The following is a 13,334-nucleotide window of genomic DNA, read 5'->3' as shown; positions in this document are numbered from 1 at the left end:
CATTGCTAAAACCAATGTTGAGAAGCTTTTTCTGTAGGAGTTTTATGGTTTCATGTCTTAAAGTCTTCAACCCATTTCAAATTAATTCTTGTGTGTCATATAAAATAGTGGCTTAATTTTATTATTTTGGATATAATTTTCCAGTTTTCCTAGCACTGTTTATTAAACAGACTATCCTTATCCCATTAAGTATTGGACCTCTTATTAAATATTGCCTAACCTTAGATTACTTGGTTTATATTTGGCCTTTCAATTCTGTGTTTTTGGTTTATGTGTCTGTTTTTATGTCAGCACCATATAGTTTGAAGTAAAGAAAGGTGATGCCTCTACTTTGTTATTTTTCCCAGAATTACTTTGGCTTCTCGGGGTCTTTAGTGATTCCCTATGAATTTTAGGCTTTTTTTCTATTTCTGTGAAAAAATACCATTTTCATATTTTTCTGTGAAAAATACCATTGGTTTTTTGGAGGGATTGCATTGAATCTGTAGATGACTTTGGGTAGTATGGACATTTTAACAATATTAATTCTTCCAACCCTTGAGCGCATGATGTCTTTCTATTTATTTGCATCATCTTAAATTTCTTTTTATTAATTTTTATCCTTTTCAGTGTATAAGAAATATTCATCTCCTTGGTTAATTTATTCCTAAATATTTTATTGTTTTTAGTGTTTTATAAATGGTATTGTTTCCTTTATTTCTTTTTCAGATAGTTGTTAGTTTGCAGAAATACAGTTGATTTTCATATGTTGATTTGGTATCCTGCAGCTACTGAATTTGTTTATTTTGACAGTTTTTTGGTGAAGTCTTTAATGCTGTCCGTATATGAGATCATACCATCTGCACACAGATGATTTTACTTTTCCTTTCTGATTCAGAGATGTTTTATTTCTTTTTCTTGTCTAAATTCTCTGGCAAGGAGTTTTCATATTGTTTTGAATAGGAATGGTGAGAGTGAACACCCTTGTCTTGTTCTGATCTTAGGGAAATGTTTTCAGTCATTCACCATAGTATTATATTTGTTGTGGGCTTGTCATATATGGCCTTTATTACAGTAAGGTGTGTTTTCTCTAAAACCAAAAGGACCTTAAAAATACAAAATTAGCAAATGGAAGGTGGTAATAAAGAGCAAACCAGAAATAATGCAATACAGAATAGAGTTGTTGAGAGTTTTATCATGAAAGGATGTTGAATTTTATCCAGTACTTTTCCTACATTTATTGAGAGGATCATATGATTTTTGCCCTTTATTCTATTAGTGTGGTAATTCACATTTATTGATATGTGTATGTTGAGCCATTCTTGCTTCTCACGGATAAACTCCAGTCGATTGTGGTGTATGTTGTTTTTAATGTAATGTTGAATTTAGTGTACTATAATTTTGTTGAGAATTTTTACATGTATATTCATCAGTGATATTGACCTGTATTTTCTTTTCTTGTGGTGTCCTTACCTAGCTTTGATAGCAAAGTAATTCTGGCCTCATAAAATAAGTTTGGGAGTGTTTATTCCTTTTCTGCTTTTCAAAAGAATTTTAGAAAAATTGGCATTACTTTTTCTTTAACTATTTGGTAGAATTCACTAGTGAAATCATCTGATCCTGTGGTTTTCTTTGTTGTGGGGTTTTTGATTACTGCTTCAGTGTCTTTACACCTAATTGGTCTTTTCAGGATTACTACTTCTTCATGATTCAGTTTTGGTAGGTTATACGTTTTTAGGAATTTACCATTTTTTTAGTTTATCCAGTTCTTTGGCATATAATTTTTTCATAGTAGTTTCTTGTGATTCTTTGTATTTCTGCAGTATTATTTGTAATTATTATTGGTATCATTATGGTATTATTTTTATTTCATTTGAGTCTTTTTTTGAGTAGTCCAACTAAAGGTTTGTCAATTTTGTTTATCTTTTTAAAAACCAGCTCTTAGTTTCATTGATCTTTTCTGTTGTTTTCTGGTCTTTATTTCATTATTCTTGTTTGATCTTTACTATCAACTTTCATCTCCTAATTTTGGACTTTTTTCTAGGACTTTGAAGTAAAAGTGTAGGTTGTTTTGTTTTTTGTGGGTTTTTTTTTTTTTTTGAGATTTTCTTTTTCCTTAATGTAGGCATTCATTGGTTTAAACTTCCTTCTTAGACCCCTGCTTTTGCTGCCTCTCATAAGTTGTGGTATGTTATTAATCCATTTTTGTTCATTGTTATATTTCCCTTTTGATTTCTTCTTTGGCCCATTAATTTTTAGGAGGTCTATTGTGTTGGCATTTGAATTTTTCTGGTAAGAAATCTACTGCTATCCTTGTCTTTGTTTTACTATAAGCTCTGCACTTGGTGTTCATTGAGTGCCTTGGATCTATGGGTTTATAGTTTTCATCAAATTTGGAAATGTTAGCCCTGGCTGGCGTAGCTCAGTGGATTGAGCGCGGGCTGGGAACCAAAGTGTCCCAGGTTCGATTCCCAGCCAGGGTACATTCCTGGGTTGCAGGCCATAACCCCCAGCAACTGCACATTGATGTTTCTCTCTCTCTCTCTCCCTCCCTTCCTTCTCTAAAAAATAAGTAAATAAAATATTAAAAAAAAATTTGGAAATGTTGGGGCCTTTATTTCTTCAAATATTTTTTTCTTTCCCTCTTTTTCTCTGGGACAGTAAATGTACTAAGTGTATTATGCTGCTTGAGATTGTCCCCCAGCTCACTAATGCTCTTCTCCTTTGCTTTTTTGTTTCACACTCTGTTTCTCTTGGATAGTATCTATTGCTATGTCTTCACCAGTCTTTTTATTCACCATACCAAATTTGCTATTAATCTCATTAGTTTCTTTGTCTCACATTTTAGTTTTCATCTCTAGAAGTTCAATTTCTATCTTTTTATACCTACTATGTTCCCACTTAATATTTGAACCTGTGGAATGGAATGTTAAATGTTTTAATGTCCTTATCTGGTGATTCTAACATGTGTCAGTCATGGGTCAATTTTGATTGATTTTTTTCTCCTTGTTGTGTATTTTATTTTCTTTCTTTTTGTATACCTGGTAATTTTTGCTAAGAAGCCAGGCATAGTGAATTTTACTCCAGTGGATGCAGGACATATTTTTATTTCTATAAATATTCTTGAAATTTATTCTGCATCACAGTTAAGTTGGAGAAATAATTTGGTAGTTTTAGGTTTTCCTATTAATATTTTTTTTAGTCTTGGGCTATTCACTATTCAGGCAAGTTGCTTCTAAGTACTTTACCAAATACTTCATGAATTAGGAAATTTTCCAGTCTAGCTGGTGGGAATAGGCAATATTCTCCAACATGGGAGTTCTGATTTCTCTATAATCCTTTTAGGTAGTTCTTCCCATTGCCTTTGGTAGTCTTCCCCCACCACCACCACACACATACAGGTTTATCAGTAATCTCCTGAGTACTTACAGGAGACCTTCTTCAGGTCTCTGTAGTTCTCTCTCTGATCCTCTCACCTCTCTGATAGTCTGCCCTCCTAACTCTCTGTCTGTCTTGCTCTTCTCTAACTCTCTGTTCCATCTCCTCAACTCAGGGAAACTGCCAGGCTCTGCCTGGGTTTCTCTTATGTGTACCAGAGCCTGAACACTCTCTCTTCAAGGTAGTAAGCTGGGGTAATCATATGGCTTACTTGATTTGTTTCCTGTCTTTTAGGGATCACTCTCCTTCATTGCCCACTCTCTGATCTATTGAAAGCTTTTGTGTCCTATATTTATGGGTTTTTGCAGGTGAGGAGATGAGAAGGTTGTTTCAAGCAGGTGGGTGAGTCCAGCCCCTGGTATTCCATCTTGGCCAGAGGGAGAAGTCCGTGTACTGTTGAACATTTATCATTTTTATGATTATCATTTAGGTCTGTTTTATTGAAGTAACCACTGTTATATTTTTTATATTCCTTTCCATTTATTTATTCCCATTTTTCCTTTTTTCCAGTAGATTTTTATTGGTTTTTCTACTGCTTTACATAGTTTCAGTCATTTCCATTATTCAAATTCTGGTGTTATTCCTTAGAGTTTTTAGTTTCATGGCTTCTGATACTGATGAAAAGTTTGCAAAATGATGATTTTGTTTCTGTTTTAGAAGATGCTTGTTAAGGAGAGTTTACTTCTCCTTTGTCTAAAATAATGTGCTTGCAGAGTTTATTTAAAATTAACACATAATTTTGCCCTGGCTGGTATAACTCAGTGAATTGAGCTCCAGCCTGCGAACCAAAAGGTCACCAGTTTGATTCCCAGTGAGGGCACATGCCTGGGTTGCAAGTCAGGTCCCCAGTGGGGGGCATGTGAGAGGTAACCACACACTGATGTTTCTCTCCCTCTTTTTTTCTCTCCCTTCCCTTCTCTAAAAATAAATAAATAAAATATTTTTTAAATTAACACATAATTTCATATATTTACAATTGGGTTTCACCATTAGGTTATATTACTTTTATAACCTTTATTATCAAAGATAAAATAAGCATAGTCACAGTTATTCTGATGAAAAACTTATGATACTCTGAATAGTACTATGCTATCAGTCAGTTTCTAACCTTTGACTTATATTTTGCTTTCTTTAGTATTTTATACAGTAAACCATTAGCTGCTGGGTGAATTAACAACATGAAATCCTCCCTTCCATCTTGTATCTTTATACACATACTCTTATACTTTGGGGCCCACCTTACCAGCTGAGATCACTAATTCCTTTCTCCTCTTAACCATTTAGCACATTCCAAGATAACTCCTGCTACTTTACATTTTCCTTCTCCTTCACTAACCACATTCTAGTTCCACAGATTTGGTATCCCCTGATTTAGAAATAATAGAGATTTATGGTGTATTGAAAAATCTATTTCAAGATTCTCTTTTGACAATTAACTATTCAGAGTATAGGTTTGTTTTTGCTAAGGGTAGGTCAAATCAAAGAGACTGAAAATATGTGATGCTTTCATATTTTGAGAAAATGTGAAATGATATTTACTAAAAAGTTATTGATATATTGTGTTTCATATACATATTCATTTAATTTAGGATTTGCTTTCCCATATGCTACATATGGACCCACATCAGCGGTACACTACAGAACAAGTATTAAAACACTCATGGATAACCCACAGAGACCAGTTGGCGAGTGATCAGCCAAATAGAAGTGATACATCACATGTCATTAAGGTAAAACATGCTTTTATGTACCTTCCATATGCTCAATACCTAATAAAGCCACTGCATGCCATCAACTGATGACACTTACATAATTGCCTTGAACTATCTTTATTTTTTAAAGATGTATTTGTAGATTTGTTTTATTCTGTTTTTCAAAATAACAAACATGGGCTCTTCTTGACCTCGACCTACAGCCTTTCTGATGATAAAATTTAAAAGCATATTCCTGGCTGGCATAGCTCAGTGGATTGAGTGCGGGCTGCAAACCAAAGTGTCGCAGGTTTGATTCCCAGCCAGGGTACATGCCTGGGTTGCAGGCCATGACCCCCAGCAACCGCACATTGATGTTTCTCTCTCTCTCTATCTCCCTCCCTTCCCTCTCTAAAAATAAATAAATAAAATCTTTAAAAAATTTAAAAGCATATTAAAGTAGTGACCAAACACTGATACAGTGATATATTATAAGACACATAGTTATTGAAATAAAAAATATACAAGTAATCAGGTATTAATTCATCGAGGAAGCATCAATTACAAATCAGGTATTCTTAATTATTTTCCTGGAGAAAAAAAGTTGTATTCTAGTTAAACCTCTCATGATATGCTTGGACATTTTTTTTCACCTCCAGAGATTTTTATCTACTTCGTGATATTTCTCATTATTTTAGGGAGCAGTGGTAGCCACATATTCGGCCCTGACTCGCAAGACCTTCCAGCCAGTCCTGGAGCCTGTTGCTGCCTCAAGCTTAGCTCAGCGACGGAGTATGAAGAAGCGCACCTCAACGGGCTTGTAAGATTCCCAGTGCTTCTCAGCCAAACTGGACAAAGAGAAAATTAAGTGTGTGGCTTTTGCCTAATCTTATATTAAAGGCATTGTTTTCTGCTACATTACTTGAATATTCTGTGTAAGCCTCCTTATTTAGGGGGAGTGAGATTAAAAATTAAACATACACAGGTCCACGATATTCATAATGTTGTTTTTCAGTAGTGTCCAAGATTTACTTAAGTATATGATTGGTGTTCATAAAGTCCTAACAACTTCTCTGCACACTCACTTCAATAGTTCCTTTTAAATAATGTTACTTTAATTATTTTTCTGGTTTTATACGATAATGGTTGGGGGGATCATTACCAATAATCAAGATGCAAATATGATAGTATAATGTCAGTCAATTTCAGTTTTTTAATATCAAATCCTGAAGGATAGGCTTAAAAAAAAGCGAGCTGAAAGTGTATTGTAGAAGCTTGTTATTGTGCACAACCAAAGGACTCCATTCATTTTATAGTAACTCCACTCTAGTTAACTAAAATGTAGACATGGCAGTTTGGTGCCAGAGAAAAAGTTTTCTGTGCTAATATGTGAACTCCTGATATGGTTGTTGCCAAAGTTTTTACAGAACTAAGTCACAGATAAGGTATGCAGTCAGACCTGTATATTGTCCATAAGTGGCCTCATCTAGAAATAAAGATTTCCATAAGGCTTCTGTAAATTTCACCTCTAAAGGAACTGGAGTAACAGTGAAGAATTTTTTAGTCAAAGGCTTTATATTGGTGTTCTGACCTGCTAAATAGGTCATAATTAAGCCTTTGAAAATAAAATACATGGTGTTCACACTACCTTGGTGTTATGTAAGCTAACTTTTAGGTGAACCAGTTGGATTTAGACATTATTGTCCTTCCAGAAACTACACTGTTGTTTTTTGGGTTTCCATGTGCTTTGAATTACAGTGTAGCATATTAGTCTACCTTGAATCCTATGGCAATGTAGTTGAAATTTTACTGTAGTGGGCTTGTGAGCTTAGCACACATGATATAGTATAATGCATTTCAGTAAACTTTAGACAATGCTACGTAATAGTTAAACTTTCAAAAAGATGAACTGAAATTTTAAAATAGGAAGTAATATTAATAATCTACATAAAATTTTAACACATTTTTAAATTATATTATAAAAGAAATCTGGCCAAATTGATCCGGTCTTATTCAATTTATGATTCAGAACCACTGTGTATTAGGTATTGTATTATCTAAATGATGAAATTTTAAAGAATCTTTTTGTGTTGTTGAATAAGATACCATTACTACTACTGCTACTACTACTACTATTACTACTACTACTACTACTACTACTACTACTACTGACAGAAAGAACACATGAATGTAAACTTGGAGGATTTAACAGTTTTGTTTCGTGAATATAAATGAACTACTTGTGTGTGTTAGGTGTACTGTTTGCTGTGTATTTTATTTTGCTTAGTTCAGAGAGAGAGTTGATTTCTGATTGAAGTATACAATTTAGTCTAGGAGACATAACTTTGGTATTTAATAAAAGAAACTATACATATTCTCTATAATGTAAGTGATATATATTCCCTGCACAAAGATCTGTTTTTTGGATGTGGTGTATAAAGTATATGTCTTTATTTTGAAATGTCTTTTTGCAGTAATTCAAAGACATTAAAGAACATCTAATGTCACATGGAAAACAGTACTTAGAACTAGACTGGTATTATATCTTGTCGATTTTTGTGCCCCAATTTGGCTTTTCCTTTCCTCGTTTTGCTTTATGACTATATGTAATTGCACATAACAATGTGTGCTCATGCACTTATTTTTGTCTTGCCATTATCTTCTTTGTGCTATTATGGCTTCCTATCAAAATTAATATGACAAACTCAGAGGTATGATTTTGATGTTTAACTTTTCAGAACAGAGATACTATTTCCATGTGTGCTTTTCTAGTAATAGAATTAGGGTTAGTGAAATTGGAAAATGAAAACTGATCAAAAAATAACTTTGTCTTTCCATAATCAGTAGTTTTTTTTAAAAAATAGATGATCTGAATTAATTTGTCAATGAATTTGCACAGAATGGTCATGCCATACAGTCCTTCATGAAAGGAACAATCAGAATTACGCAGTGAACAGCATGATACCTCATCACTGAGTGAGGACTGACAATGTATAAAAGAAACATATATGCTACTGGGTTTTTCTTACAATTGTGCAAGACTTTTCTGGTGAAGAATTCAAACGTGGTAGCTTAATAGTTGTAGGGAGCAACCTTATTTTAAGTGGAAGGTTTAAACTATACCCTCATTTTTTAGAAGGAACCCAAGTAGTGATGCCGAATCATGTCTATTTTGGCTACAACTGCAACGCAACAAACACAGACATAAATGGGATATTTTTTTTGATGGGGCTTCTATAAATACTTAAACAGTAAAAAATCCTTTTTATAAGACTTCAGAATACTTGGTTTCTAATGGATTCATGAACAATGATTTTGCATTGCTTTTCTTTCTAGTTGATGTTTCTTGGTAGTGTTTCATGATAGCACAGTTTGGGTTTTTTATCGTTGTCTGGAAGGGAGAAGATATTGTAGTTTGTTTGTTTTTTTTTCCTGAAAGGGAAAAATACCAATTTTACCCAGATAGACTAACAATCTAATGTCCTAAAGCACATAGTATCATGAATAAACTCAGGAAACCAATTGCAAGAAAATTAAAGTGTAGTGCCAGAGATGGTAATTTTGTGGGAAAATTGAACTTTAACCTATTTTGTTAGATCCAGTAACACCTAAACATTGATTTTTATAATTTATTGCCTTTGATAATTAAACATAGTAAAACATTTTGATAGCACCTCTGGTTAGCCCAAAGGGATTCTGTATCTCTAGGCAACCCACAAACTTAAGGACAGATGCTTGGTGTTTTATTAAAACATGCTAAAATAGTACTGACCACAGAAACTTATTTATATTAATTGAATAGTATTTTCCTGACCATAAGAGACCCTTTATATCTGAAGAAGGTAGAGAACCACTTATCTTGGCCTTAAGGTTAACTAGAAAACTTAGGCTTTAAACTAGGCAAAGCATGTCTTTGGCATTCTTGACATTCTCTTCCTCTGGCTCTCCAGCCCCTGCGTGCTATCCTATTCAATTACCTCACAGAGGACTCTATGATTAAATTATTCCTGAAAGATTCTGTAACCCAAAAGAACCTCACATCCTTCCCCTTCCTCAAATCTGAACTTCCATTTTCACAGAGCAGCTATTTTCAGTGAACAGGGTGAAAGGAGAGCTATTTCATTCCCATTTTTCCATCAGTGACTAGTAGAAAATTGGCGTTTTTCAAGAAAGATGTCTGTTAATCAAGCAAGTTTCTACTTGCTGGATTTTCAGGCACTCTAACCAAATGAGATTAATTTAAACTTTAATTATTATCAGGGAAGACATTTTTGGGCAAGGCATTTACGCAGTATGCCCCAATAAATTGCCATTTGTTCATTTATTGTTGTTATTATTTGCACGGTTCTTGGCTTTCTACTTCTCAATTTACATTTTCTCTTAAAAGCTTCCATGCTTTTTAATCACAATGAATTTCTATGACAGAATGGTGTGGAGGGAGGCCGTTGTTGTTAAACCAATATTTATCTGTAGTCTCCGTTTCTCACAGTATATGACCCAGAACATAAGGAGTCTTCCCGTGCCCCCGGGCTCCTACTCCTATTGTATTTACAGAGAAAAGGAGAGCTCGGAAAGGTTGAATGCAAACTGTCAGTGGGGGTCAAAGTCTCCAGATCCTTTGACTAGATTTCAGGACACAGAGATCCTATTTATCACAATATTTCTTAACAAGAATGCAAGCCATATTGAGTATAAATTGGTCAACTGCAATTAAACTTTTAGAACAGTTTCTTACACTTTCAGCTTATTCAGGTTATTTTGGCATGTATCACAAAATGAATGACTGCTATAAATAGTAGAGCAACTCAGTAGTGTGTTTTCTGCATTCCTATGCAAGACTGTAGTGGCACTGATAGTGATTGTTCACAAATACATTTTAATCATGATGCACTGTTCTTGCTTTTAGTCTTACTATATAGTGAAGTCCATCATATAATTTTAACAAAATGCGTGATTGCTTAAAATTCAAGTTGATTGCTAATACTTGGAAGTATAGTAACTCCTAAATTTTAGGCATAACTTTCTTTGAACTCTGAAGAAAAACAGAAAGGAAAAGTATTTTTAGAATACAGAAATTCAAGCTTGCTTACTTATATTCTAGTGCACAAATTATGTATCTTTTAGTTTGTTGACCAGCAAGAAATCTTAGCTAAATTCTTAGAAATAATATATATGTGATTACCGAGTTAGGATTTGCTCTGTATTCACATTTCTAAACCTTGGACAATAGAGCATCTGTTTTGCTTTCATTCTATTTGTCTAATTACGTACATCAGCCTCTTCAAAAATTATTTATTAGGCATCTAATTCCATGTGGAACAGTTCTAGACATTGTACTCAGTGCTTTAGTTTCTTAATAAATTGTCATAGTGTGACTAATTAGGGTTATTTGCTTTTTTTCTTTTGTATCAACTAATATCGCTCAGGTCACATTTGAGTTTTCAAGTTCTCTCTCTATGAAGTTGAGACCATTTGTAGCAAAAACAAAGTAAATTTGTTTTTTTAATATGATAAATATTTTTTTAAGATCACAAAAGTGTTCTAACATGAAATAGCCATTTTGACAGTTATATAGGAAATCCTAATTAAATATTCAAATGCCAGCATGGTTTGGAAATGAGAATTTATCTTGAACTAAATTCCACAGTACCAAAAAGGGAGAATATGGTGTTTCTGTGTTTAATTTTTAAAAAGCATTATGTAATATTAGTTAACATGGCATTTATGCAGAGTAAATAGTTTGCTGTAGCCACAGTTAAAAAAAAAACAAACCACAAACATTGTCTTGCCAACAGTTCCCAAGCACTTTGGGATTCCTACACTTATTTCATGACATAGAAAATATGACATTCACTGGCTTTTTGTTGCACTCTTCAGACAGAAACGGCATTAAATAACAGTCATGTGTAAATTTGATTCATGTGTACTTAAAAATGTAAATGCGGCTATTGAAAGAAATGGTCCCCAGTCTTCAGATAACTGTATTTTCTTTTTCTGACTACATCATGGAGTTTATACCATCATTTACTTTATAACTGGTTTTTAAAAGCATTGCTCTTTTTGACATGAAAGTTTTCATTGTTCTACATTTTTCATGTAAGCCCCACCCCAGTAGTGTACTTGATAGTGCTTTTTCCCTTCACAGTGCTGCTAAAGAAATGGCTATAATTTTGAATTTACAACATGCCAAAGATGACATAGAAATTATATTTATTTTGTTTTTGTTAAAACTCTGTGAGCAACATTTATCAACATATCATGTTAAATTACTGGCATTTTCTGGGTACTAAATAAAAAGGCTACAACTTTCTAACATTTACAGTTGACCTTGCCTGATCATTTCTGAGTATAAAACAGTGTCTGCTTTTATAAACACGTACAGCCATTTTCAGATTTCATTGAAAGTAGCTGTATATTGTTTAGGAGCCAGTTATAAAAAAAGTGTTTCAAGATATTTGTTTATATATATACCTTGATATGTTTGAAACTGCAATATTTTTCTCATTTTAGGATTACTCTTCTAATATGCTTATAAGGGAAGAGGATTTAAGAAAATGAAGAAGATATGGGGATTGACAGAGGAGGGGAGCGGGTGGGAATGGGTGGAAGGCGGAAAGGGACAAAAAGTGGGAACAACTGTAACAGTATAAGCGATTTTAAAAAGAGAGAAAAAGGAAATGAGTTACAATAATTTTAGAACTTATCAGGAAATGCATTTATCTGCAAGTTATTTAAAGTGGCAAATTAACCTTTTATGCATTAAGAACAAATTAAAATCTTAGTCTCTAAGCCTTGAAAAATTATTTTAAGATCAGAGTCAAGTACAAAAAAAGATCAGCATCAAGTAGAATAATAACTTCTGCCTCTCCCACCTCCAACGTTTATAGGCCACGTTAGGTTGTAACACTGTATTTCATTTAAGGTTCAGAAATATATGTAGAGCCTAGCAATCAAGATCTCCATGCATCTCTTGTATTTTTTTCAGCACCTTAAAGGTAAGAAACATAGACCTAGAGCAAACATGGGAAGTCTGCAAAAATTGCTTTCCCATTGACCACCTTTTTCATCTTACTACTGCTTCTTTTATGTTTCCCATGGCCCCAACCATTTAGTAAATATATGATCACCATTTCTAATTAAAATACTTTGTAAGAAGCTTATACACACCAAAATGTTACTTCAGTGTGCATTTGTCTTTTAAGCATCAGCTTCCAAAATAATGCACTTTGGGTCACTGGGGCCCTGAAATAATGTAGGCCTACCAGGCTATACCTGATTTAATTTTAGGTCGACTTGTAAGTCAGGGTGAGGAGGTAAAAGTTGACTACAGTTTGTTTCTCCCATCATTCTCCCGGTGCCCTCTTCTTTACTTGGAGAGACAGATTAACTGAAAATATTGGAGATTGTGTGTGTGTGTGTGTGTGTGTGTGTGTGTGTGTGTGTGTGTATTCCTCACCTAAGGAATTACTTATTTTAGAAAGAGGAAGGGAAAAAGAAACATCTGTGGGAGAGAGAAATATGAATTGGTTGTCTACCGTACATGCCCTGACCAGAAATTGAACCCACATCCTTTTTGTGTTTGGGATGATGCTCCAGCCAACTGAGCCACACCAGCCAGAACTGGAGACATTGTTTTTTTTAGAGTGGAGACATATTTTTGAAAGTAGAATTTAAGTCATTTTACTGCCAGCTTCTTCTAGAATTAAAACCTGCTCTGTTAAAGCAAACGTAGCTCTCCACTTTTCCTTCTGTTCCACTTCATTGCGTAAGCAGGCTAAGATCCAGACCTTGCCTTTTTCCCCTCCTGTATCAAGATGTTCAGATACATTTGCTATATTTTCTGAAATTAGATATTGTAGTTTTATAAATATTGTAAAGTAAGCTGCTAAAGGATATAGTAAGCCAATCTTAGGATATGGCTTCTTAGAATATGCTTTCTTAGGATGGGGAATCTTATGATTTCTTAGGATATAGTTTCTTAACATACAAAGTTTGGATTCCTAGGATATGGTTTCTAAGGATATGGTTTCATAGAATATGGTTTCTTAGGATATGGTTTCTTGGGATACATAGTTTGGATTCCTAGGATATGGTTTATTAGGATATGGTTTCCTAGGATACATATTGTGACTTCTTAGAATATGGTTTCTTAGGATACATGCATGGTTTCCTAGGATATGGTTTCCTAGGATATGGTTTCTTGGGATACATAATTTGGATTCCCAG

At 33.9% G+C, this 13,334-nt stretch overlaps 1 protein-coding gene across 3 annotated transcripts in view; it reads left to right on the top strand.

Annotated features, from left to right (window-relative positions):
- The window catches only part of RPS6KA6 (ribosomal protein S6 kinase A6), a 110,626-nt gene extending 99,203 nt beyond the window's left edge, over positions 1–11,423 (top strand). For all 3 annotated transcript variants that reach the window (XM_045847433.1, XM_045847432.1, XM_045847434.1), the window contains 2 exons: positions 5,007–5,147; positions 5,807–11,423. In XM_045847433.1, coding sequence (XP_045703389.1) covers positions 5,007–5,147; positions 5,807–5,932 — 267 coding nt within the window. In that variant the 3' untranslated portion in view covers positions 5,933–11,423. The remainder of the gene's footprint in view (positions 1–5,006; positions 5,148–5,806) is intronic.
- Positions 11,424–13,334: the final 1,911 nt, after the last annotated feature.

Source organism: Phyllostomus hastatus, unplaced genomic scaffold (assembly GCF_019186645.2).
Source record: "Phyllostomus hastatus isolate PE091 unplaced genomic scaffold, TTU_PhHast_1.1 phas_contig_551, whole genome shotgun sequence".
In the NCBI taxonomy this organism is placed as follows: domain Eukaryota; kingdom Metazoa; phylum Chordata; class Mammalia; order Chiroptera; family Phyllostomidae; genus Phyllostomus; species Phyllostomus hastatus.
This window is presented reverse-complemented; position numbering and strand designations above follow the sequence as displayed.